This window comes from Chelonoidis abingdonii, chromosome 13 (genome assembly GCF_003597395.2).
Source record: "Chelonoidis abingdonii isolate Lonesome George chromosome 13, CheloAbing_2.0, whole genome shotgun sequence".
NCBI classification, from domain to species: Eukaryota; Metazoa; Chordata; order Testudines; family Testudinidae; genus Chelonoidis; species Chelonoidis abingdonii.
In genome coordinates, this window is record NC_133781.1 from 11,790,771 (window position 1) to 11,818,098 (window position 27,328).

The 27,328-nt window shown below is 42.2% G+C and overlaps 1 protein-coding gene and 1 long non-coding RNA gene across 2 annotated transcripts in view; one reads left to right on the top strand and one right to left on the bottom strand.

Annotated features, from left to right (window-relative positions):
- Positions 1-27,328, top strand: part of LOC142047658 (uncharacterized) — a 370,347-nt gene that overhangs the window by 157,437 nt on the left and 185,582 nt on the right. The window lies entirely within an intron of this gene.
- The window catches only part of COX10 (cytochrome c oxidase assembly factor heme A:farnesyltransferase COX10), a 160,513-nt gene continuing 144,059 nt past the window's right edge, over positions 10,875-27,328 (bottom strand). Inside the window, exon 7 of the mRNA XM_032792725.2 lies at positions 10,875-13,309. Within this exon, the coding sequence (XP_032648616.1) occupies positions 12,903-13,309 (407 nt within the window). The 3' untranslated portion in view covers positions 10,875-12,902. The remainder of the gene's footprint in view (positions 13,310-27,328) is intronic.

Genomic DNA, 27,328 nt, shown 5'->3' on the forward strand with positions numbered 1-27,328 from the left:
AACCCAGAGGAGAGGGTGGGCCTGGGTTTCTCTCCCTCAAACAAAGAGGGGAAGTACAGGCATCCAAAGTGAAAGAGGCAAGAACTATGAGCCCCAAACAGAGGCAGAGGGGTGGGCTTACAGGCTACTAGACTTTGGGTTTTCTTATTTGGGACTTTTCCATTAACCTCAGAAGGGGAATGGACTGGGAGATGAGTGACCTGGCTGATGGGGAGACCACAGAAGCAGCAGACTTGTGGAACCAGGGTGGGACAAGGGAGCACAGGGGTGAAAGAACCCCTGCAATACTGCATCCTGCCATGAGGGGGTGCACTGGCATAGCTATCTCAGTAAGGAGTGTGGAAAAATATCACACCCTGGCAGACGTAGCTAAGTCAACAAACTCCTCTAGTGCAGACTCAGTCATACTGGTAAAAAAGGTAATTTGGCTGGTTATAGCTTAACTTGTTGAGGGATAAGCCATGGTGGCAAAAGGACAGTATAAGCAGTGTCTCCCTAGGTGGGTTTGCTGATATAGTTATAATGGTAAATGCTTTATAGTGTAGACAAGATGAATATAGGAAAAAAGGGGAAATGGAGTCACCAAGAGACAAAGTGACTTGCCCAAGGTCATACAGCAAGTCAGTGGCAGAGCCATAAATGGAACTTAGGTTCCTGAGTCATAGTTCAGGGGACCAGGCTGCACGCCTGTCCTTTTTGGGATCACCATCACTGCACCCTATCTACTAAACAATTCTTACCCTAGTGTTTAGTATTTCAGTCATTATGTAAAAATTCAGAGACATTTCCTAAGTCTTTGCAGGCACTTTAAAACTGATTATGTTCCCAAAGCCAGTGATGGCATCAAACAAGCTCTGGTAAAATACAATCCCAGAAGAACAATATTTTCTTTCTTTCTAACATACGTAGTGAAGCTAAAGCTGCAGAGAGAGGACAGCTTGTAGCTAGCAGAGTGCTGTACAATATCAGCAGCTTGACTATAGTAATTGTGACAGCAACTTCAGAGCAAATGAAATTAGATGGGAGAGTCCCCACAGTCTGTTTATAAATCAATATCATAGGCAGCATTGGTTCAAGAGATGATGGCAACTGCCCTGTCAGTCTAGGATTGTAGTATATTTAGTTAGGTAACTATTATTCCTTTATTTTGTGCACTGAACCTTTACATTTTTAAAGATTCTGCTGTCTGCAGAGTCAGGCAGCCATTCTGCATTCAGGTCAACGCAGGAGAGACACACACACTGTGCTCTCTCATGGAAACTCAGCTTTTGTTCTTACTTCTAAAGGCCCATCTGACTGCCAGGGTCTTGTTGCTCCTCACACATGGCAAAACCTAACCAGGCTAAAATCAACAAACTGGCACAGAATGATGTTTCTGAGCCCATAAAGCATTTACTTATGTCTTATAAATAGAGCTCAGCTTTTAAGACAAATTGTTATCACCAAGATGCAGTTACAGAGAAATTTGTCTTAAGCAGCTTCTCCAGGGAATGACAAAAAATTGGTTGCTTAATGGAGATGGCTTCCTTGCAAAGGTGCTACAGAATGATCTATTGTTTGTATTGCAGTAGTGCCTACAGGCTCACTCTCACTATATTCATTATTAGTTGTATGACCATATTGCCGAGGAGCCCCAGTGCCAGGCATTGTACAAACGGAACAAAAAGACAGTCCCTGCCCCAAAGAGCTTTCAGTCTACAAACCTAACAGTCCTTGCCTTGGAGACCTCAACAATTGAACTTGGTCAGTTAGAGATACTTTGGGGCAGGCCTCTAATATCTAAGAAAGGTGGAATCTTGTATAGGTTTCACTGCATTTAATTATATTGGTAAATTCAAAGGCAGGGGCAGGGAGGAGAGAACGACCCACTTGTCATTCCTTACAGCTGACATAGCACTGAACTGTCTGCTTAATTCTAGCCAAAATGAAGCCTGTACGACACATGCAGCCGACAGACCTCTCCAGTATGATCTGTGAGCTGTCCTCAGCTCTATCTGGAAGTGAAGTCCTCTGGGGATTGCAGTTCACATCATGGCATGCTCTGACCTGAGATAGAAAGAGTATAGCATGCTGGGATCTGTAGTCTTCATGGGGTTATATGGAGAGAGCATCTCCAGTTTGCATCATGGTATTCAGGAAAACTCTTGAGCACATACTTACTTCTCATTGAAATCAATGCAATTTAATTGCAGGCTTAAAGTGAAGCATGTGCTTATGTGCTTTTCTGAGCAGCCCTTGAGCTCTTGCTATGATGCCAGTGTGGTACCCAGCTGAGCACCATTTAGATGGAGATGGGCCAACAGTCTAAAAGTCCCTGTTGCAACAGGAAAGAACATGGAGAACCCTGTCAACTTTCCTGTTGGAATAACTAAAGAATTTCAGATAGAGGCAATGGAAAAGACCTGTCATCCCCTCTAGGCCACCCCGTTGGTGTCAGGGCAGGATTGTTCCCTACCATTCTCCAATCCTGTGTGCAGTGTAGTGATATGGATTCCATCACTTCCCTGGAAAGACTATTTCACAATTCATGGTCCTTGCCACTCATTTCATATTTAGCCCAACCACACTCTCCCCTACTCATCAATTTCATCTTGTCACTCCTGGGGTTGTGCTACTGAATAAGAAACTATTTATGCAGTTGGGAGCAGATGCCCCTTTTGTAGCCACAGGACATCTTCATTGCAAAATGATGTATATTTTTTGCTGAAATTGTTCTTTGATGCTTGGAAGCAGAAACTGGAATCTCTTTACTGTAGATGACAATTTCCTAACTCAAAGTGTTGCATCCAACTGGAACTGGAACTAAAAATCAATGGTAACTTAGGTACTAGTAATCATGGCTAGTAATCATGACTTGATCACACATATAATGGGTTCTCACACATCGCTATATACAATATCAGTGCCCTCGGGGTATGTTCAGCCAATGGGAGTTGTTCTGATGATCTAATGCACTTCTTTTATGCCTCATTGGGTCTCTCTGAAGCATAGTGGAGATGCCATCACATTCTAGGTGTTCTTTTCATCACTGTTGAAATCACTGTTTTTTTTCTAATTTGCTTTAATGCCTATTTCACTAAACAGCACAGGCCAAATGCACCGCTAGCATAATACCTCCAACTTAAATGGAGAACAGTGTTTGAGCTGCTCTGAGGAGGAGGTATAAGTAGAAGTGATGTGATGGAAGTGAGTAAAGGAAAATATAGGCTGGCTGTCAAGAGTTTCCAAACAGTGAAATCTATAGACCATGGACACTTCCCATAGGAATTGGTAGAAACCAAATTGCTTGAGTCATTTAAAATGGAACTGGAGAATAGCAGAACAATCCAGGATTGGCCAAAGGGAAAAGACTAGATGACAGAATGCTGTTTTACCTTCTCTAATTTCTCTGGCCTCTATTGCTTTGTCCATGGGTTCATCTCCATGGAATGGAATTTTTTTTTTTTGTCTTTAGTGTAGCGTGGTGGTTCTTGTTTCTTCTGGACACATTTCAATTCCTGAGCCAAACTCTGTGCTGGATTTCAGTGCCCACAGCAACCTCATTGGTCCCTCTCGCTGCCCCATTGTCTGCATTATCCTCCTTTCGGGTCTTCTCAGCTTCTCTACTGAGTTATTAAAGTTTCGTTCTCTGGTTCCATATTTACATAGCTGTACAAAATTAGTCAGCCTAATTTGGGAACAATTACCTGGCTCCTTCGAGGCTCAATCCATGAGCTCCAAACTCCTGAAGAGATAAGATGCATTTTTAACTCAGTGGGGAAAAATAGTTATAAATGGAAATCACCATGTCTTCCAAAGATCCCTCAGGCTCATTCATACAGTACCTCTGCAGGAATATTATAATGGTAATTAGCACTTTATGCAACATGTTTTTTCGCTGATACTTATTCCCAATATCTGTGGCGCGCATGTATATAAAAATGTGTCTGCATACACACACATGCACCGCATGTTAAAAGATAATGGCTTTTGCAATCTCTTATGCATAGAACTTGCTAATTGTTGGTATTAACGATTTAACAGTCTCTCATCATTCACAGCTTTTTACCAAGTTAAAAAGCTTTGCAGCTAAGAACCTCCTACGTCGCCCATTTCCCTGATAATTGCAGATTAGAACAGCCTAATTTTTATTTTTGTAAAGCCGTCAGAGATCTATGTTTGTTGTTATTGTCTCCTAGGTTGCCAATTGCATGAATACATGTGTAAACCCCTTTGATCGCTAAGTATAATGACACAGATTTATCAAATGTTTGCCTTTTTCTGTCTCTTTGAAAAGGCTGATTTATTGAGTGCAGCCCCTGGCTCCCTTCCTCTCTTGAAATATGAAGTGTTTGTGAATAGCCAAGGTAATATTTAATATCCTGCCAAGAACCCTTTGCACTTCCTAACAAATGAACTACAACCTAACCAAATGGCTCACATCTGTTTAGCCCTTTTCTTTTTAACTAAACAAATTAGCATCAGAATACCTGGGAGACATACAAAGTCCCTTTCTAGATGACAGAACACAGACAATTATTAGCAAGGGGAGTAACTGTACTGAAAGGATCCAGCAGATGTTTTTACATCTCCTGGAGTGTCCATGAATGATCTGCACCGCAGTGGATGTGCTGCCGCAGTCGTTTGAAGTAGGCCGGGGAATCCATTCAGAATCCCCTTCTGAATGATATTAAAGGCAGGGACCTAATTTAGTTAAATGTTGCATTTAAGCCCCTTCCAGCAAAGATAGTCTTTCACTAAGTGGTTAAAACAAAGGACCAGCCACCACTTCTCCCCCGCCAATTGAATATGATTATTCAAAACAAAATCCTCTAAATTACAGTTCATACGGGAGGAGGGGGAGGAGGAGCAACTGTGAGAATTTCATGCTCTTGGTTTTTAAAAGGTCTCCTAAATCCCCATTGTGTGATCTCTATCTGGATCTCAGTGCATCGGGACAGTCCCTCATACTCCTACTCTGCTGCAATCCATCTCAGAACAGAGTGTCCAAGGTGGTCACCTGGACAATGGATATTTCTTTGGAGATAAGCAGTTTGCTTCAGTTTTTCTACAGATAAGGGATGATAACTGCTTCCTGTGGGGTTTCATCTGCCAGGCTACAGAGTACAATTACTCATGCCCTGACTACTTAGGAAAAGATCATGGCCCAGTGCTTAGAACAGGGAGTTCAGGGTCATACTGCTAGTGCCTTATCAGAAATTGGTTAAATCATCTTGTGTACGTCTATACTATCCACCAGATCCGCGGGGAGTAATCAATCTATCGGGGATCGATTTATCGTGTCTCATCTAGATGCGATAAATCGATCCACGAATCGACACCTGTACTCCGCCTTGACAGGAGGAGTAGGCAGTGTTGACGGGGGAGCCACGGCAGTTGACTCGCCGCCGTGAGGACGGCCAGGTAAGTCGAACTAAGATACTTCAACTTCAGCCACACGAATAGCATTGCTGAAGTTGTGCATCTTAGATCGATCCCGCCCCCCTAGTGTAGACCAGCCCTTGATGTCACTGCACATTAATTCCCCCTTCTGTAAAATGGGGTATGACATGTTCTAGTTTCCCAGGAGTATTGTGAGTGTAATGAATCTTAGTGCACTGAGATCCACGACTGAAACATAGGAATGCATAACAATCTGTCCACAGGCAAGCCCTCACTTGGTCTCCATCTAAACCATCCAGATATTTGTATTGTCCACACTGCTCTGTAATTTAAGTACCTTTCAGACAATCATTCTGATCAGCCAGACAGCTGCTGCTGACCTACCAGTTAGGATACTAGAGAAGCATGCGATGATGCCGAGCTGGACTCCTTTGAACTTAGCGCTCATTTGACTTTAAGGGACGCAGCAAAGTGAAGTGTCGTTTTTAGCAGGGCCAACACTTAGCTTTTGTTCTTCAAAAAACCTTTTTACAAAATTTAAAGTCCAGGTGAAATGTTTCCCTTCATCTGTTGTTTAAACAAAGCCCAACTGAAAACTGATTTTAGAACCACGTCTTCCTCTGCATCATTCCCTACCCAAGCTTTGCAGCACTGGGCTAGTGCAGGTGAGACCTGACTAAAAACAAAGGTGAGTGGTCTAGTTACTTCTTTAAAAAGATTCTGAGCTGATAGGTAACAGGTAAATAAGCAGAACTAATGATACAAAGTGATTTCGATTGCTCCTGTTCTTCACTGTATTGAAGCAAGGGGCTGTTATTAAGAGATAACTATGTTGATTTAAAAACATTGTGTTTCTTATCCCAACACTTTCCCTTTAAATTGGGGCAAGGGGTGCAATTTCAGGGTAAACTAACTGAAGGTGTTTGGTTTAAACGTAGGGTAGCCAATGCTGAACATGGCCTACAGGCCTCAGCAGGGAGCATCTCTGTCATCCTCTTTCTCCTTAGGACAAGCCCTGTCTCCTTCATTTCCCCTATTGCGGGGAAGGCCTGGTGTGGCTACAGTAGATGCTACAGGTACAGTCCCCCGGTGAAGGATCAAGAGGGGCTTCGGGAGAAAGGAAGAACAAAATGGCTTTTGTCAGACTGAAGAGATACAACATGGAAGCACATGGGGTTCAATCCAGCACCCACTGAAGGCAATGGGAAGATGCTCATTGACTTCAATGGGCACTGGATCAGATCCAGAGAGTGGCACATTGGCAAGGCACACTATGGGGATCCCCATCACTCCCTGAGTCCTGGGGCTATGGTACCTTTCAGGGTGATTTTCCACATAGCCATAGGGGAGGGGGAGTCAGACTGTGGGGCGGCCCTGCTACTGCACCTGCAATGGAATGGCATTGCCAAGGAACTGGGGCTGGGGCCACCCAGGATTAGTGCTGTGCCGATGGCACTGGCCTCTTTCAGATCCCCTGGGGTGGCCCTTCCATGAGGCAGGGGAGCAAACTCCATCCCCAGTGGGATGATGAGGGGGGGTGTTCTCCACTGGGAAGGTTCCTCCCTCTCCTGCTGTGTGGCTCTGTGAAGTGTGTGTGGGGTCAATCTGGCCCATTGTTTCTCAAGCCTCACCATCTACCGCAGTTCTGTCATGCAGCACTCTGCAGATGGGGGCTCCTTACTTACCAAGGTGGGCTCTGAATTCTTGGGTCTGCAGGTGGCAGTACGGGCTAGTGCATCAGTTTTCAAACTGTGCGGCATGTCCTGCCTTCTCCCCATCCTCTCTTCCCTGGGTACTCCCTGCTGACTCTCCCCACTGCTGCCCTGCTCTGGCCCGGACACCCGGTAGGCTGCAGCCCTGCATATTTTAAACCCTCCCGAACCCGTGGGTGCAAGAAGCTCTGGGGGGAGGGCAAGAAGCGCTAGTCCGCTTAGCGCTCTGCTGTCATGGACTCCTCCAGGGATGGAGTTGGCCAGGTCCTGCCATTGCCCTGAGCATGAGTTGCCTGCTGCCAGCACTGGGCCACTACCTGCCCTGGATATGCAGGAGTTTGGTGGGGGAAGGAGGTGGGGAGTTGTTATGTGATGTCTATAGAGAAGGGGGAAAAAAAAAAGATTGGGGGCCCTCTGGTCTGGTGGATGAGGATGCCGGACAAGGGGAAACCTGAGTTCAAGTCACGGCTCTGCCCCTGACCTGCTGTGTGATTCTGAGCAAGTCACTTCCCCTTGCAGTGTCTGTTTCCTTCCCACCCTGTCTTGTCTATTTGGATTGCATACTCATCAGGGCAAGGGTTGCCTGTACAGCACCCAGCACAAGAAGAGTCTGATCTTGGCTGGAGGCTCTAGGCACTGCTGTAATACAGATGTGACTACGATCCTCCAAGTTGTTAGTAAATTCACAGCCTGTTCTTTGCTGTTTAACACTTTCCCCACCTTGGATGCAGTCCAGTACCTCTTAGAAGCAAAGGTGGGGGGGGGAGGGTATGGGAGCGCAGTTTAGTTAATTACCCTTTTTGAATCTCTGTTTCAAGACCTTCCTAGTTCTTCCCAATAATGCGTTCTCTTTCCCCAGCAAAAAGGTTTCAAAGCTTTTGCTAACAGCACAAGTCTTAGTATCCCTGGATTCTCAAACGAACACCCCAAACCAAACATTTCCTTGGGACTGAGCTTTGATTGCTGGGCTGTTTGATATATTTACTTCCAAGCTTTACATGTTTTTTTCAGTCCTTAATCAGGAGGAGATTTGATGTTGGGTATAGAGACTGTGGCATCCAGCTGCCCTTTCTCTTTCGTCCACCCGTGGTCTGTCAGGCTTTCAGTTCATTGAGATCTGTAGGACAATGTGCAATTTGATTTTCTTACCTTCTTTTGCTTGCTTTTGGATGACGGAAAATGGAAGTATTGGTAGCTAAATGGTTACTAATAGGTTGAACAGAGACCACCTATTATGGGGTCTCTTCTAGGTAACTCACAGGTCAGCTCCCATCTACACATATTTGTTTAATTTTAACCTCTGCATTTCTCTTGGCCCAAGGGCCTCTCCAGCTGCTACTCTACCATCCTCCCATGTAGAATCCTAACTCTGAGCCTGGGGTCGTGCTCAGCATGGCTGGCATGAAGGACACTCAGTGGGGCTGGAGCATGCTCAGTGCAGATAGAACCTTGAGAGATAGTAGCAGCACCCTTCTAATGAGCTCTTGCAAAAGGCAGTCTTCAGAGGCCATTTGGGCTCTGGTCCGTGAAAGGTGCAGTCATAGTACAAATAAATAATAGATTTAACATGCAGCATAACTAAGTAACTTTGCCCTACTGCTAAGAGTGACCCCATGGTCCATTAAATGCTTGACAGGAGATAGGGGTCTTATGTCTCCAGGGACCAATTGACGTGGGAGTTCTTGTGATGGTGACTTCATAGCTGGCCTGAGGTCTATCAGCTCAGGTGTCACATTTTACTCCAAATTAATCATTTGGCATAGATGGGGTTTGTTTGAACCTGACTTCTCTATAATTTTTCCCTGATAAAATTACTTGTAGGGCTTTTTGATGCACATACATTAATTATTCCAGTAGCCTTCAGATCAGCTCAGGGCCAAGATGTGCCTGGCATTGTACCACACAGAACAGAGGCAGACAGTCTCCTGCCCCAGAGAAGTTCCAGTGTAAATAACCAAGACTGACAAAGGCTGGGAGGGGAAACAGAGGCATAGAAGAAGTGGCTCACCCAAGGCTGCACAACAGTTCAGGAGCAGAGCAGGGACTAGAAGTCAGGTTTCATGACTCCTGCTTCTCAGACTGGCTCTTCGCACATTTGCACAGTAGTTAAAATACCACTGAGGACAGGCCGCAACAGCTATTGCTACCAACAGCAGAGCTGCCCCAGTATGAGAGCCTAAAACTCAGGAGAACTGGATTCTAATCCCAGCTCTGCCCCTACTTTGCTGGGCAAGTCACTTCTCTCCCTGTTCCCCAGTTTCCCCATCTGTAAAACGGAGATAGTGACACGACTTCCTTTGCAAAGTGCTTTGAGGTCTATGAATGAAAAGCTCTTTCTAAGAGCTAGGTGTTATTACTGTGAACATGGTATAAATCCCCAGCTGGATGGATATAGTTAGGTAGAAGAGCTTTTTAGTGTCCGTTCTCATTTCCATAATGGCATCCTGAGCGTAAATTGGGCATCCTTAGAAGTACATACTCTAATATCTACGTGTAACTGAAACACAAGGTGTGGTGGTATTTTGATATTATAAAGTGCTTTCCAGGCACTCTCCAAGGCATTTAACACATTACAGTAGATCACTTCCCGTGTCCCTGGAATACAGTCAGCTCTGGAGTGCAACACAACAGTGCCCATCTCTTGGGGTCAGTAAAGGATAGGTTTTAAAAGACACCTGATCTCTATGTCCGAGATTGACTTTCTAAAAAATTATGCTAATCTCTTGTGGTTGAGCTAGGCTTTGATGCAGGCATCACTGCATGAAATACTATGGCCTTTGTTATGCAGGTCAGACTAGATGATCAAAATGGTCCCTTCTTGCCTTAAAATCGACGAAGGCTACAGATATTTTGAGAACAGGCCCTGACAATAACTGCTCTCTCCAACTGGAACCACAAGGGGAGTTTTAGGAAGGTAAATCTCGGCTAGGATGCTAAGGACATGTCTACACTTACAACTTGCAATCAATGCAGCGAGTGTCGATTTAGCTGATCTGGTGAAGACATGCTAAATCGATGGGAGAGCACTCTCCCATTGATTAGTGTATTTCACCTCCCCAAAAAGCGTAAGGGAAGTCGATGGGAGATGCTCTCCCACTGACACAGCGCAGTGTAGCTACTGTGGTAAGTGGATATAACTACATTGGCTTCAGTTACATTATTCACATAATTGAAGTTGCATAACTTTGATTGATTTAGCGCGGTAGTGTAGACCAGCCCTAAGTCTAGCACCACTGCTACTCTTGGGGAAAAATACCAGAGGAGCCTTAACGGTCCTGATTGGGTTTGTCACCTGAAAGGAACACAGTGCTTCTATGACGTGCTGGGGGTCTGCTTCTAAAGTGGCTCAGTGGGAAGAGAGCCACCTACTGAAGGAGGAACACCGCATCTTCTTGTTCCCGATATACCGGCTCAGTACGTCAGTACCTCTGACCAAGCCACGATTCCTCTGAGCTCTGCCAAGTCCACCACCTGCTCTCCAAGTTCCTCATGTTCTTCTGAGCCAGTGAACAGTTCACAGAATCTTATTTCACTTTGCAAAACGTTGCCAGCTTTCTCCACTCATCGCTGAAGCCTCATTTTCAATGGAAGCATTTTGCAACATAAAAACACACACTTCCCATCCGTTCCCAATTTATGTAAGGCTTGATCATATGACACGAGTGCTACTGCTACTAGGAATGCTGCGAAACCAGCATAAGATGGCTCTTGTATCGGGCTAAACAAAGTGTAAACTGCTTGTGAATCATGTACAAGAAATGATACCCCGCACTTTACTGCTCTTGTACAGTATGTTTTATTGCAGAACAAACTCATATATTTTACAAATTGAGAAGTTGTACTGGGTTGTAGACTGTTTCCAGGTATTCCTATGCAGTGTTCCCACAGTAAACAACCTGAATACAATGGAGTCTATTTCAGAAAAACAGTAACAGGGATTCAGCACCGTTATCTGCAATCAATAGAGAGAGGCAAGCATCTTATGTCTGATTGTTTAAATGTCATTTAAAACACCTGATTCTATTCCCATAGAACACTATTGCCAACAGAGACCGAGGGCAATGGAGTCACTCCTGATTTACACCAATGTGACTGAGACCAGAATCGGCCTGCACCATTAACGGATGCTGTCAAGGTTTTATATCAGGGTGACAAGGACACTGGCAAACTCGTGAAATTCCTTGAAGGCCTTTCCTAGATATCACATTAGATAAAATATTCCATTTCACCACCAGCAGAACTCACCATCAGCAAAAGCCTTGGATCTGGTGCATAACAGTATTAGAATGGACCTTGTACATACTGGAAAAAGCTTGGGGCTTGTTTACAGTGAGGAAAATACAATAAGTTATTATACTTGTTAACTAACACAATGTAAACTATAACCTACTCCTTGTCTACACAGCGTGCTGTTGTGTTTAACGTCATGTTAGTTGGTCGTGGCTAAACATACAGTGCACCCTGGGTTAATCAGGACCCACTAACATGACTACAAACAAGTCAGTGCTTGTCTGCACTGACTGTCTTACATCATGTTAATTAACACGTTACAACATGACACATTTTCCTCGTGCGGCCATGCCCTTATAATAAACTTCAGCTACGCTGGTTGGAATTTGAACTTTCTGAAGTAGTTTTTAAGTTTAGACTGTAGCTGGAATGAAAACCGGCTTTTCCTCAAGACTGAGAAAAGGTGATTCCCCACCAATAACACACTTCATAGCAATCTTCTCTTGGAGCTGCAACTGTGCCATGATACTTAATAGAGTTGTCATATTTCTTAATGAGACTCCGAACTCAATTAATTACAGGAAATGCCTTACCAGCAAACAGGCTCTTACACTGAACAGGTTGGCACAATTCATGTTAGCATATAGAAAACCTCAAATTATTGGATTCTGTATATCAGCAAAGCTCCAGTGAAGTTGACATAGTTATGTCAGTTTACACCGGTTGAGGATCTGGCCCTGAGCATTCAATTCCTAAAGATTTCTCCCAGAAAGACCTCTAGCCAGGGTGAGAAGTTTCTCTGTGATGGAACACAATAAAAATTGCCATGAGTATGTGAAAGGTACAGACTAGGAACTATCTCCATTCAGCCAGAGGCTGAATAATGCTAATGTACTGTTTGTGTTGTATGATCTACAAAGTGCTGAGGACAGAATAGAAAATAATCTGGGTTCTCTGAAAATATATGAAAGTGAACTGAATCCTTGTGAAAGGTGCTGAATTGACAGTCCCAGAAACTGAAGTCCTCCATTTAGTCACAGAGCAGGGATGGCATGACGGGGGCAATGCAAGCTTCCCCCTCACTACCCTGCCAATGTGCCTCAAGCCTATTCTGGACAGAATACCTGCTCACAGGGGGACAGAGGAAAGCTCAGTATCCAATGAGTCTCCTTGGCTTCCTCACTCCAATGATGAGGGCCCATTGTGGCGCTGGTGCCTCTGCCATTGTAGATACCTGCTCATTTCACTCATTCACCTCATTGCACTGGTCACCAAACTCATTTCACATAGGCTAGCAGGAAGCCAAGGGAACATGATTCATTTTTCACCTAGGCTGGATTTTAACTCATGACCTAAGGAGTGATTCCATTGACCAAGTCCATGAGCCATTTAAGTCCCCCAAGTTCCTTCCTCTAAAAAGAAATTAGAAAACAATTATGTAAAGTGGTCACTGGGCACAAGGGATTCCCCTTTAAACACACTGCCATAGATTTTCCTGCCCATAATTTGCAAAAGACCCTCTGCTTGACAATAAAAATAGGTGTCATTAGTTTTAATTGACATTAAGGCAACTCAATTTCAACTGAAAAGCTCGCTTTTGTCTTCTTTCTCTAGCAGGGATTTCTTACATGTGAGCATGAGAAGCAGAAGCATTGGCAAGTGCCACAGACTGCAGAAGAAAAGTTTCCTGGAGCTGCTGCGATCTGCATCCCTGTAGAACCGAAAGCCGAGGTAGGAAATGTACAAGTTGATAGGGAGTGAAATGAGTGGAAAATTCCATGTGGTGACATCGAGGATGGGGGCCATTGTTGAGAGTCCAATTAAGGCCAAGCAGTGACGCAGAGCAACCCGCCGGCACATCGCAGGGTGAGTGACGGACATCATGCAGTATCCTCCTCGTGAGTAATCCTCTCGGAGGCCCCAGCTCAGGGCATTGAAATGAGGAAACTGCCAAGAATAGAGAATTCCTCCCAACAGCAACGCGCCTGCAAAAGGAAAGAAAAGGAAACATGCATTAGAGTGCTCATCTTAGATCATAGCAAAGGAGCACTGCATGCTACATTTCAACACCTATATGGAGCTTACCCACACTATCATGTGCTATAACTGCATAGTTTGTGACAACTGCCCCCCAACTCCCACAGAACTCCTGATATCACACTTAAATACTGTAAAGAAGTCAAGGAGTTATTCTCTGTTTATCAGCAATTATGTGGCTTTTGGAGATTTTTTTTTAAACTTGCAAATGGTGTTCCTTCAAATAATTTATTTCTGATGCACCTGTCACCTCAATATCTAGGCACCAGTTCAGTTTCCATCGGGGGGTGATTTGTTGAAACTTAAGAGAAGTTTGGTAGAAGAATTTTTTTCACAGTCTCTAGGACACAAACTTATCTCTCCCAAGTTCCCTAACTGGAGCACCCAGAGCAGGAAAAACATAGTAGACGGAAGGAAGTGTGTGACAGGATAAGCAAAAGTTATTAACAAGATGAGTCCTACTCGCAGATATGCAGTGAGAAAAGGAGCCTATGCAGGAAACAGGTCACATCCTGAAAACTGTGATACCAGTGATGACAAAATAATTCAGAGGCTCAGCTGGAGTTTCTCCTTCTTCATTTTGTGAAGATTTCAAAATGCTCACAGGTGTAGAGGCTTCTCAAGTGCTTAATCATTATATCCTGGGGTGGCAAAGTACAAACATGGCAGAGTGGAGCAGAAGGCAGTGGAGAACTGCTTACTTCCCAAGACCAACTCTCAATACCGGCTTTAAATACAAAGGCATCTACCGATGTATTCTTCAGGAATTCCTAAACATACGTGGGACCTGATCCAAAACATGTTGAAGTCAATGAGAGTCTGATTGACTCCACTGGGCTTTGGAATGGGCCCTCATACTGGGCTATATACAGCTGTGCCCCTCATCCACACTAACATCACCTGTGAGACTTCCACCTGTAGAGCCATCTAGGACCTTGCCTGTTATTCCCTTCTCTTCTACCTCCCCTTCACTCCAGCCGTAATATCCTATTTGCATCTTCCCACCTCCATGTGTTTGTCCTTTCTGGGAATGACCTCCCACTTCCGAGCCCAAGCTACCACTCCTCCTTGCTCATCTAATGGAAGCAGAATCAGGCTCTAACGTCAATAGCAACATTTGTCTTCAATTGGAGGAAGGTCAGGTCTTCCCAGAAGGAGTGAGTTCATAATAACTAACAGACTAAGTTCCACCTCCACAAAGGGACTTGGGCACCTAAGCTCCACATTTAGTTATCTAAGTCCCAGTTTTAGGTGGTGATGTGATCCACAGAATCATCCTGGCTCCCTGGGTACCTAAGTTTCTGCCTTTGAGCATGTGCACTGCTGCTTCTCTCGTGTCTGAATGCCCGTCTCCCACCTAAGCTTCAGTATGATCCATGAACTGGGGGAAGACAGGTGGAGAAGTGCCTGTTTTGCCAATAGAACCTATCCAGTAGGCATGCTCTGAGCACACCGAAGCGATCAGACCCTATTCAAAACGCAGCAGGAGGAGGAGGAGCAGCAGCAGCCCATCTTTTAATCCAGTGGTTAGAGCACACACCCAGGATGGGGAAGACCTAGGTTCAGTTCCCCACTCAGCTCAAGGAGGAGAAAGGATTTGAACAGAGTATTTCCCACCCCTCAGGAAAGCACTCTAACCACATCTATTCTGATGTGGGTCGCTCAATCTCTCCCATTGAATCTGTTCCGCTGTCATTAATACAGTCATTAAGCCTGACAGAGAGTGTGAGTCTGAGAATGACTCTATAGCCTGGGTATTAGGTACCCAACCGGGAGGTGGCAGAAGCAAGGTCCAGTTCCCCTGCTCCAATGATTCTTTAGTTATTGATCAAAGAGCAATATATGTGCAGTGCCTAAATCCCTTTGTGGATTGGGGCCTAAGTTATTTCCTCACTGATTCGGGTTTTCTCTAGATCTGTTTTGGCTGTGAACTCCTTAGGGCTGAAAATGTCGATCTTTCTGTCTTGTAGAGCTCAGTGTCATCATTACCCTCCTCCAAATAATAATCCAGGCTGGTACCAAGGCCCATAGCTCAAACCACCCCAGCCAGAGAATGTCACTGCTGCATCATCAAAAATCTAAGTTTAAGGGCCGTTTTCTAGCTGCCTATAAGATGCCTTGAGACAAGATGGATGAGATAACATCTTTTTTTGGACTGGTGAGAGAAACAAGCTTTTGAGTTTAAACAGAGTCTAGACCTGAAGAAGAGTTCTGTGTAAACTCAAAAGCATGTCTCTATCTCACAGACAGAAGTTGGTCCAATAAAAGATATTACCTCACCCCCCTTGTCTCTCTAATATCCTGGGACTGACAGGGCTACAACAACACTGCATATAAGATGCCTCAGCAGTCTGAGCATTTGTCTCACATCTTCTTAAAGTTATGAATGCACTTTTCCATTTTGTGAGTTCCATGTCTCTGGAAGCTGCTTATATTAAGTACAGAGACAAGGAAGGTCTACCAGTATGCGAATGCAGATCATTGGACAATGTAGTGAGCAGGAGAATTACAGGTAAGCCTAGGCTAAGATTTTAAAATGTGATTAGTGATATTTGGGTATCCAACCCAAGACTCCTTAAAAGGGCCTGATTTTCAGAAAGGCGATCTTCAACACTTTCTGAAAATCAGGACCCTTTAAGATGATGAGTTGGGCACCCAAATATCACTAGTCACTTTTGAAAATCTTGGCCATAGTGCATAAATGCCATTTTCAAAGTCTGGTGAGATACAGGATTGATGTTTCTTCACTGAAATCAAAGCAAGTTTCTCCATTGACTTTGAAGGGCAGCAGGATTGAGCCTATAAACAGTACACCTCTGTACTATTGGTTTCTTTAGTTTTTTCCTATTCAACTGAAATATAAGGCAGTATACCAGACTTGATGAACCAAAGACAATAATACACAGGATTATTTAATCTTTAAAGGGCTTTAAAAATATTAACTCATTATTTCTCACAACACCCAGGGAGATAGGTTACAATTATTCACCATATGGGGAAACTGGAGCAGGGACAGAATCTGAAGAAGAATTAATACATGCACGTTGTTTCTGGTTCCCCTTTCTTTGATCTGGTATGACAAGCCCTATATTCTTGTGCCTTTGGTCTGTAACAGAGAGTCTTCACTTATGAAGTTGTTCAATCTTTGGTGTGCAGCCAACCCCCAAAAAGCATACAAAACCTCAAACACACTAGAAACTGTAGTAATTCCCTCACTATAACACTACATTTTCAATTAAAAAAATCATCTTGAGGCAACTTTTACACACAAACTAACCAGCCAGAACTACTTTGAGACTGAATTCCCATTTGCAAAGATCTGGTTTTAGTGCGAGAGCCTTTGGAGTTTTTAACTACTTTTATTACATCACTACTTCAGAAATAACAGGTATTTTATAGAGAAGCTAAACAGTAAAACAATTTAACAGGCCATTATGGGGATTTTAATTGATCCAGTCATGGAGCTACATTTCCTTACTGATTTTACTGGTGATCCTTTTGTTAGTTTTCCATATGCCTTGCTGACTTTGTTGGGTTTCCAAAGACTGCTAAGTGTCATGTACATGCTGACTTAATTGGAAAACAGGAGAGAACGTACTCTAGTGTCAAATAAGCCCTGGCTAGGAACCTTGCAAACTTCCAGCCAATGACAAGCATTAAAAGACTTGAATTGCTTGACAAACATTAACTATGTCATAAGTATGTCAATGGTGTTTGTAAGCGATGTTATTACATGAAGGACTATAGCTGAAGAATCGGCCGGTTCACTGTTCTGTAGACTGCACTGGTTTCCCTATGGAGTTCTTCATAGCTCTGTCTATATGTATAACTAGCATAAATGATCTCTCTCTATGGAGTTTAATTATGGTTAGATCAGATTAGTTAGTTCACATCCATGATACATTCTGTTGGCATCTTCTCAGAGTTGGCACAGTATGATCCAAGGCCTAGCTGGTTCATAATTGTAAGAACTGCCTTTTTTTTTTTGTAAATAGTTTGTTAAAGCCAGGAGTTTGGAAACACCAGTTTAATACCAGAAATACCCTGGCCTTCAAAAGCTCCATGGTTTCTCTGTTGCACTGATAATAGCGGTGAATACAGGTATACCAATTTGTAACCCTTATAAAATCTTTCAGCTTCTCCACAGGCTTTATTAACTGGAGCCCACAAATATCAAACTCTTTGGATTTCTTTGCAGAGTTTCTAATAGTAGTGAGTTCAGGAACAGCCATGACCATTGCAAACTCCATCCACTTCTCCAGGTGGAGATCATTACTAATGCTGATGATTTGGAAGAGGAATTTTGTTAGATGTCTGAAACTCCATTGCCCTCCCACCACTGCAGTCATTGTCACCAGTGTAAAATGTGACCATTCTGACTGGGAGAATTTCAATTCCCACTTTGCACTGGTTTAAATGATCATGTAAGAAATAGGGTAACAGAAACCAGGTCCAGTCTCCATAAACTTAAAGGCAAAGTCTGTGATTAACATTAAACTTTAGTGTCTAAGATTTAACTGTTAGCAGTTTTCTTACTGCTTTAATTTTAAACATATTCTAATGGCAAAAATATATTTCTTGACAAATATAGCAAGCTGAGACATCTTTTGAATTTTTTGTTTAAGTGAGATGCAGCCAAAACCTTAACTATTAACCAAGATTTTTTTTTTCCTGTATGAAGAAAGAGTTATTGTTGCTTGTTAAGGTTTTGAGGTGCCATAAAATGTTTCTTATGTAGAGGAAAAGGCAAAGCCCTAAAACATTTCACAAAGCCTCATGGTAAGAAACTGTAAGATGCCAAAAGCGTCTTTGATCAAAATTTATGAGTGACGGCTGATTTTGGGCTTCCAAGTGGACATACTCCTAAAGGGTCTGATTTCCAGAAAGCACTGAGTACTCACCCTCTGAGAACTGGCTCTTTACGTTGTCAAATTGGTCACCCAAAAAGCAAGCCAACCAAAATCACTAGTCACTTTTGAAAATCTCCATCTCTATTCTTTATTGTCTACGGAATGGGTCAGAATAACATCTCTGGATTATTAGTATTTTCATTATTTGTAATACTGCAGCTCCAAGGAGCCGTACTCATAGACCAGGACCCCACTGTGCTAGGTGCTATATAAACACAGAACAAAAAGATGGTAAATCCTCTATTTATCCCCAGAAAAGGGACAGTATAGTTGCAAAGGGCCAAGCCACCCCCAAAAGGCCCCATTACTGTGCTTCAATGACTATTTGCTACAAGGTCCAAATCTCAGGTCACTAGAGCAGTTCAGTCTCTGGGCCTGCTGAGTCCTTGGACTCTGCCATTACAAGTAACAAGGTTTTTTATTATGTGTGACTACCTGTGGAGTAGGATCTGAACTCTGATAACTGATTCACTTCACACAGGGCACTGGACAGCCATGAGATGTCAACAATGTCTGATCACTACCAACCTGGGCCCTCATTAGAATCAGTGACTCAGACATGAAAGATTCTACTCTCCATTACTAATCCCTTGAATGATCCATGCCCAATAAGGATAACATAGTCTGTTCACATTAACTATGAGAATATTGAGTTGCGTGGCTAAGATGAAAAGTCAGAAAGACATCGCAACTGCAGCATTATTTTGAACAGACACTGGTTTTTTTATAGGACAAAAAAGAGAAGTCCAGACCCAGCTCCTCACCCACTTATTGCAAAGGATGGCATATTCCAAATACTGTTTGACATTAATATCTGGATAATATTATATTTGTTAAGCAGGCAGTTGAAATTCATATCCTGCATTTCACTGACTTACATACAAAATATACACTGTATAGTGATGTTTTCATCCACCATCACAAGGCAGCCACCTCTGAGACTAAAAGCAGCAGCTGTTAAACAATGCACAATAGTTTAGGATAGGGAGAGAAGAATATTCTTTGCAGTTAACTTCTCCCACCATGCCCGGAGGGAAACTTTTGAAGGCAGGCTATTGCAGAGAAGAGATTTGGTCAGGATACCATTTTTAGCCCTCTTCCTCTTACAAAATGTACGTGGAATTTTTAGTGATCACAAGTGATCAGGACCCCCTGCTCTGTCTCATCTTAAAGATGATACCTCCAGCAACACGGTGTCCCTGAGTACTGCTTAAATACTGACTCAAAAAAGGGAGAGGGACACTTAGTGGCAGGAAAGCCCACTTGTTCGAGGTGGTGGTGTGAGAGGTGCCACATCTAATTATTGGCCTGGTCTGGCATCAGCAATAGCACTGCAAAACTTTTGATGAAATTGTTTCAAATGCCTTTGTCGTCATTTTGGTGTTTGCTTTATAAACCTCAAATATTTCTTCTAACAATGCCTTATTTCTTGTACAGAGATTACACCAAAGAGATATAAGCTCACTAAACGCAAAGCAGCCTAGAAAGATTCATGTAACATGCAACAATGAACCGCATTGGCTAAAAGAGAAGGGATTGACATCTCCACTAGAATGCATTGGATCCACTGCAGCACAGGGAAACAAAATTATCTTAGGAGTACAGAGACCAATACACGCATTACATTCCTGTAAATGCACTAAGAGCATGAACAGCTTATTCTCTACCCCTACCCCACTCACTGCTCTTTTGACTAAGCAGAGAGTCTTCTATTCCTTAAAAACATGGTGCTTTGCAGAACACTGGTTACATTTGTATGCCCAAGTTGGGGCAAACAGGTGTTTTATGTCATCAATACAACAACAAAAAAAAAAAAAAAAAAGAGGGAGGGGAGTGCGATCTGGAGTTGCAGCTCAATATGGATTTGCTCCCTTTTCAGTCTCTTTTTGGCCCTGCATATGTATGACTGGGAAGTGGCCAACTAGGCATGTAAAATAAACATAGAATGGTTAAAATGTCAGCTCCAAAACAGATGTTGAAATCTTATTGCATTTCCCAAAGCTGGTGTTTACTGCCTCTGCAACCTAAGAATGCTGTTTTGCTTAAAGCACAATTTTAGTAATTCTTCTGCCTTGAATAATGTGAAGGAATTTTAAAATTATTTCCAGACTTTGGTAGCTGACTGACACATTAGGGGAAAGCACCGGACTTTTGTTTCAAGGAAACTGGGTACGAGTTTGGCTCATGTCAGAAGTGAAAGGTTTGGAAGTCTAAGCTTAGCTTTTAATGGACTGTAGTCAGAAAACAACCACACATAGCTCTCCTTGATATGATGCAACTGGCTCCCCTTAGTTAAAAGATGTTGAACAAATTACTTCTCTTTAATCCAGACAAGAGCTGGGAGACTTGAATTAGTCCAGCTGCAGCCATCTGCCTATGGGAAATATGATTTTCCATGCTTTGTATGCCTCACCTTTCTTAATTCATCCTAAACTCTTTGCAGTAGTCCTGCATGATTTGTATAGAAAGTTACCCACCAGAAAAGGCATGCGATGCTCCCTGAAAGACATCTTTTATCCCCTGCTTACTCTCAGTTTTGTGTTTGTTTACATCCAAAATTGAACATGCTCATAGGCACTTTTCTTTGAGAATCTGTAAGCGTGCAACCATTGTAGGCCTGGAGAAAGATTTTAGAGTTCAGTTATGGTATCTTGTCTTTTCCCATAACTTATCATTCAAGACTGAGATTCAGTGCAATGCCAGCCTCAAACTATACTCTTCTGAGGACTTGGGGATGAATAACTATGATTCTTAGGTGGATGCAGAAACTGATTTCTAAAGTGGCATTATTGTCAGTCTTCAAAGACATTGGCTGTTCTATCAATTTACTGTGTATATGCTACACAGCCATAGTTAACATACATAGATATATACACACATATTATATATATGGGCTGTCAAGCGATTAAAAATATTAATCACGATTAATGATGCGATTAAAAATTAATTGTGATTAATTGCATGATTAACAATAATAGAATACCATTTATTTAAATATTTTTGGATGTTTTCTACATTTTCAGATATATTGATTTCAATTACAACACAGAATACAAACTGTACACTGCTCACTTTATACTTATTTTGGTTTAAAAATATCTATGCTGTAAAAAACAAAAGAAATAATATATTTCAAGTCACTTCATACAAATACTGGAATACAATCTCTTTATCATGAAAGTTGAACTTACAAATACAGAATTATGTAAAAAAAACAACCGCATTCAAAAATAAAACGATGTAAAACTTTAGAGCCTACAAGTCCACTCAGTCCTACTTCCTGGTCAGCCAGTGTCTCAGACAAACAAGTTTGTTTACATTTGCAGGAGCTAATCCTTCCCGCTTCTTGCTTACAATGTCACCTGAAAGTGAGAACACACGTTCGCATGGCATTGTTGTAGCTGGCATTGCAAGATATTTACGTGCCAGATGCACTAAAGATTCATATGTCGCTTCATCTTCAACCACAACTTCAGAGGACATACATGCATGCTGAAGATGGGTTTTGCTTGATAATGATCCAAAGCAGTGCAGATCGACGCACGTGCACACTTTCATCATCTGAGTCAGATGCCACCAGCAAATTGATTTTATTTTTTGATGGTTCAGGTTTTGTAGTTTGCACATCAGAGTGTTGGTCTTTTAAGACTTCTGAAAGCTTGCTCCAAACCTCGTCTCTCTCAGATTTTGGAAGGCACTTCAGATTCTTGGGTTTGAGTGCTGTAGCTATCTTTAGAAATCTCACACTGGTACATTCTTTGTGTTTTGTCAAATCTGCAGTGAAAGTGCAGTGAAAGTGAACATGTGCTGGGTCATCATCCAAGACTGCTATAACATGAAATATATGGCAGAATGGGCGTAAAACAGAGCAGGAGACATACTATTCTCCCGCAAGGAGTTCAGTCAAAATTTAATTAATGCATTATTTTTTAACGAGCATCATCAGCATGGAAGCATGTCCTCTGGAATGGTGGCCAAAGCACGAAGGGGCATACGAATGTTTAGCATACCTGGTATGTACAAACTTTGCAATACTGGCTACAAAAGTGCCATGCAAACTCCTGTTCTCACTTTCAGGTGACATTGTAAATAAGAAGCCGGTAGCATTATCTCCCGTAAATGGAAACAAACTTGTTTGTCCTAGCGATCGGCTGAACAAGAAGTAGGACTGAGTGCACTTGTATGCTCTAAAGTTTTACACTGAGTTTTTGAGTGCAGTTATATAACAAAAAAAAAATCTATATTTGTAAGTTGCACTTTCACGATAAAGTTATTGCACTAGGGTACTTGTATGAGGTGAATTGACAAATACTATTTCCTTTGTTTATTGTTTTTACTGTGGTAAATATTTAATAAAAATAATAATATAAAGTGAGCATTGTAAACTTTGTATTCTGTGTTGCAATTTAAGTCAATATATTTGAAAATGTAGAAAAACATCCAAAAATAGTTAATAAGTTTCAATTGGTATTCTATTGTTTAACAGTGTGATTAAAACTGTGATTAATCGCGATTAATTTTTTTAATCATGATTAATTTTTTTAAGTTAATCGTGTGAGTTCACGGCAATTAATCGACAGCCCTATATATATATATATATATTTTCAGTGCTGTACAGCAGACATATCCCATACATCTCTGGGCATGACCGTATCATCTGCGTCACAGCTGCACTGCCTTCAAACGCAAATATGTTTCTCCTTTACCTGATGGCAGAATTTTCTTCTTGGGAGGGAGAGGTGGAGCTTCTGATTGTCTCCCCACAATTAGCTTCAGGGACAAAAAATAGCTGTTTGTGGTGCGTGAGTTGGCCTGCATCATATTATCTATGTACAAAATGTTGCACATTTAAAATAACGTCATTTAGCAAAAAATGCAGGTTGCCATTTAATTGTCAATGTCCACTGTTCTTTTCGGGGGTGGGAGTGGGATTACCTCCATACAATAGAAATCTCCATGTGTGACCACAGAACATTCTCAAGCATAAAGGCATCTTGGAGTTGTACATTCAGAAGTCTTAGCAAGACTAACTGGTGATAGAATTCCACTGTATTTCACAGCTCTAATATTTCTGCAGTGGTGGCATGGTAAGCCTTCAGCCGGCATTTTTTCCTACTGCAAACAGAATATACTATTGATTGTATTAGTTGACATGTGAGCGGCTGAGTAGCCTTGAGGAGAAAAAAAATGTATCCCTTTCTAAAGCTTGTTGCATTTATACAAGGTCTCTACATTGCACACAATAGGACTGACTATCAATGTAGCTCTACATGGCTCTATGCTCCAGCCTCCACGTTCACTGATAATTGTGTGCTTTCAAGGTTATATGGTTATGTAAACTAATGGCAAGGAGGAAAAAATCCCAAACCAAAAAGCTTCATGGTCATGGGTTTCAATAGCCGTTTCTTTTGAAGGATGGCACAAAGGACCTGTGGAACAGGACTGCTTCAGTGGAGCAATAGACTTCTGTGCTGGAGTACATAAAGGGAAGGGAATGTTGTATCTGTATATGAACTGCAAACAGAACAAAAGGAGGATCTTAAATATTCACTGGAAATGGGAAATAAACACACACACACACACAGCTGAAGGCTTCATAGTTGAAATAGCTTTCAGTGTGAATGCAAATGACCCTTTGTTCTTTGTGGAAGACCCGAATTACAGAGGAAGACATGGCACGGGTAAGTATGGAAGAAGCGGTTGGCTATATCGTTTGTGGATTCTCTGGCAGTCTCATAAAGGAATTAGTCCAAGACTGCTTTAGAAGGACAACAATGACCTGCTCTTTTGATTAATCTTAGCTAGCTTTAGTATCGTGTCTATTGCCTCAAATGCGACTGTATGGAGTAATGAAATGACTCAGACATTCACAGGTGCAAGTATGTTTAGGGAGTATCTGCAGGAGTGTCTCAAAGTAACATTTTCAGCCAAATACTATAAACTTCCATAGCCACATATGGGGTTATACTCAAAGGCACTTCAGCCTTCCTTTGCAGCTACTAGGCTGGCTCATTGAAGTCAAAGAGTCTTTACTGAATCCTGCTGCTGTTTTGGTGCCCCCTACTGGAAAGTGTGATTCCCAGACTGGGGCACTGTGACAGCTGCCCCACACAGTTCAATATTGTTCATCTGGAAGATGAACGCACTGAGCTGGTAACAGCTGTGCATGATGCACAGAATTGGGATAATGGTGAATTTATTTGACTTTGATTTCATCTTTCAGACTGAGTCAGTCCCCAAAGGTACCTCCATGGTAGAATCACCACTTCTTTTGTCTCTTGCATGACGGAAAAAACCACAGAATAATTCACTGACTCTTGTCTTAAATTTAAAACAGCTGCCTACTAGCACTGCCCATCTGCCTCAGTTTTTACCCACGCCGAGCACACTTCTGGGCCGCCAGCTTCCTATCCTCATATGTCAATGACATTAATCTCTCTACCCTCCCAAGAAACAGAGTAAGAACTCCTTCGTCATCTTGTCTTTGAAGATAAGTGAAACCCTAAAAGACTTGATTTTGTTAGCAAAGACCCCAGCTAAAATCCTCAGGAACTTTATAATCTAGTCTTGCTCTGGGCACCAGAAGCTCTCACAATAGACCTGCATCCATGTCAATAGGCTTTTAAAAATCCAAACTGTTTAGTCAAAAAGACAGTGTGAAAGAAAGAAAAAAACAAAGGGTTGTAATGTTTATTTCAGCCACAATTAAGTTTTTGCGTAACCTCCCTCTTCCTGGCAGACAAAGGCTACACCGGGAAAGGTATCAGAAACTCGTTTGTCAGGTCATGCCACAGCCCCCTCTCTCTCCTTCTCTTCTCTTTTTTGTTACTAAAACCATCCATCTGCCAAATGTCACTTGCAGATAAGAACTGTCCATTTTTAAATCCCAATTTGTAAATAGATGTTGGCTGACATAATTAATGTCTACCATACAACACAATTTGAATTACAAAGTAAAGGCAATTTAAAAATCAGCCTCCATATGATTACCATTGACACTCAGTCTATAAATTCCATAGCCCCAGGAATTATTTAAATTTCTGACAATGAATGAAAATCAGTACAAGATGTCTTTCAGGAAAGAGAGACCAGAAGTGGAGCATCTGAGATAAACTAAATAGTCTCTTGAGCTAAACATTCCTTGGTGCAGTAATACCTATGGCTCCAGGCCACCATGGGGCTGCAGTGTCTGCTACACTGTCAAGACTGTTATCTGCTATGCCACTGCCACCTACTCAGAACAAATCCCCTTAACTGATAAAGCACATTATGCTGAAGACCCCTGCTTGTCACGTCTATCGAACTGGGTGGTTTATATGAATGCTGTGGCACTGAACTACTCGGTTCTAAAACCTGAGGAGGTTTCAGTTGGGATCAAGCCACCACTGCATCAGTATATGGCGTTCATTGAAATGAAAAACTTTAAGGTAGCTTGCAGCCCTCTGGTGCTGGGAATATTTACTATAAATTCTATTTTGCTATATTTGCTAATTAGGAAAAAAAATCAGTCAAAACTGACAATGAAGCAACAGGCAAGCAGCAGCAAGAATGTAATTTAAATCATATATGTGGCTGTTCTCTTCTCTGCAAAAATAAATAGCTCTGTGTTATTTCCTAAAGACGTCTGTCAGTCACTCATGTATCATGGGCAGAAGTGCTTAACGTGGGTCTCACCCAGAAGGAGAATCTAAAACAAAAAGAGGAAAGCTGTACCAATTCTTTCCTCTGACCTTATCCTAACGCTTATGATTTAAAACAAATTTGCTGTCATTCTCCTCTGCATCAAAGTGAAACAAGTCACTTCAGGGCCTGGATTTATTAGTCAAACAAACAACCTTTTATTTAACTGTAAGGAAATAGTACCACAAAGGAACAGAAGGAGGGGCTTTCAAGGAAGCAGATGTGGTACTGCAAACCACTGTCTGGCAGCCAAGCTATACATAAATAGACCAGATATGTGATGGTGAGAAGGATGTGGTGAGTGGCGTTTATCATACAGCTTTGACTACCTTACCTGCATTCTGCTCACCCCTAGGATTTATGTTCACATTCCAAATCTCCCAGCAGTTTCAAATGGGCACCATTTAAAAATACCAGCTTTCCATAGAAATGTTTCCTTCTTTCTCCTGAAATGTATATTCTGCCCCAAATTACCCTGGCCCAACTTCCAGGCTAGACAATGTTCACTGACATCTTTAAGTGCTGATCTCTCAAGACCCATCAGGGCTAGAAATGGCAGCAACAGGCCACTGGACATGATTTGTAAAGCACTTTGAGATCTACTGATGAAAAGAGGCATATAAGAGCGAGGCATTGTTATTATTGGAAATAAGAGAATCCCAGACTTCCAATGGGAAATGCAACACTTCCTTCTTACCTTGGAAGTTGCTGAGACACTAGCCTTTAAAGTCGTGGCATTTTAATGTGCATTTATTTTGGAAAATAAAAACAAATTCCTAAATGGATTTTGGAAATAAAAAAAGGTTGGTCAAATCTGCGGCTTTTGGAACTAAACCTGACTTATTTTCTTTACCTCTGCTGAAGTACAGATGTTATAAATGCTGTTTCAAAAACTGCACCTTCAGCTCCAGAACCACAATCCAGGAAGTGTCTTAAATTATGGCAAAGGAACAACACGATCTTTCAGCAGTAAGCCTTCCTGAACCATGTCAGTGACGTTTGCTGTTTTTTGTATATGGAAGCTGGGCAGTGATGGCTACACAGATTTGCCCATCAAAGAGGGAAGTGAAAGAAGTTCTAACCTTAACGACTACCTTTGCCATAACTAGTGTCATAAACAGATAAGAAAAGTTAATAGCACATAAGTACTTTATATCTCTTTGACTATAAAGGGTTAACAAGTTCAGTAAGCCTGGCTGTCACTTGACCAGAGGACCAATCAGGAGACAGGATATTTTCAAATCTGGAGGGAGGGAAGTTTCTGTGTGTGCTGTTAGAATTTGGTGGTTGTTCACTCTGGGGGCTCAGAGGGACCAGACGTGCAACCAGGTTTCTCTCCAATCTCCCTGATACAGGTTCTTATAGATTCCAAATAGT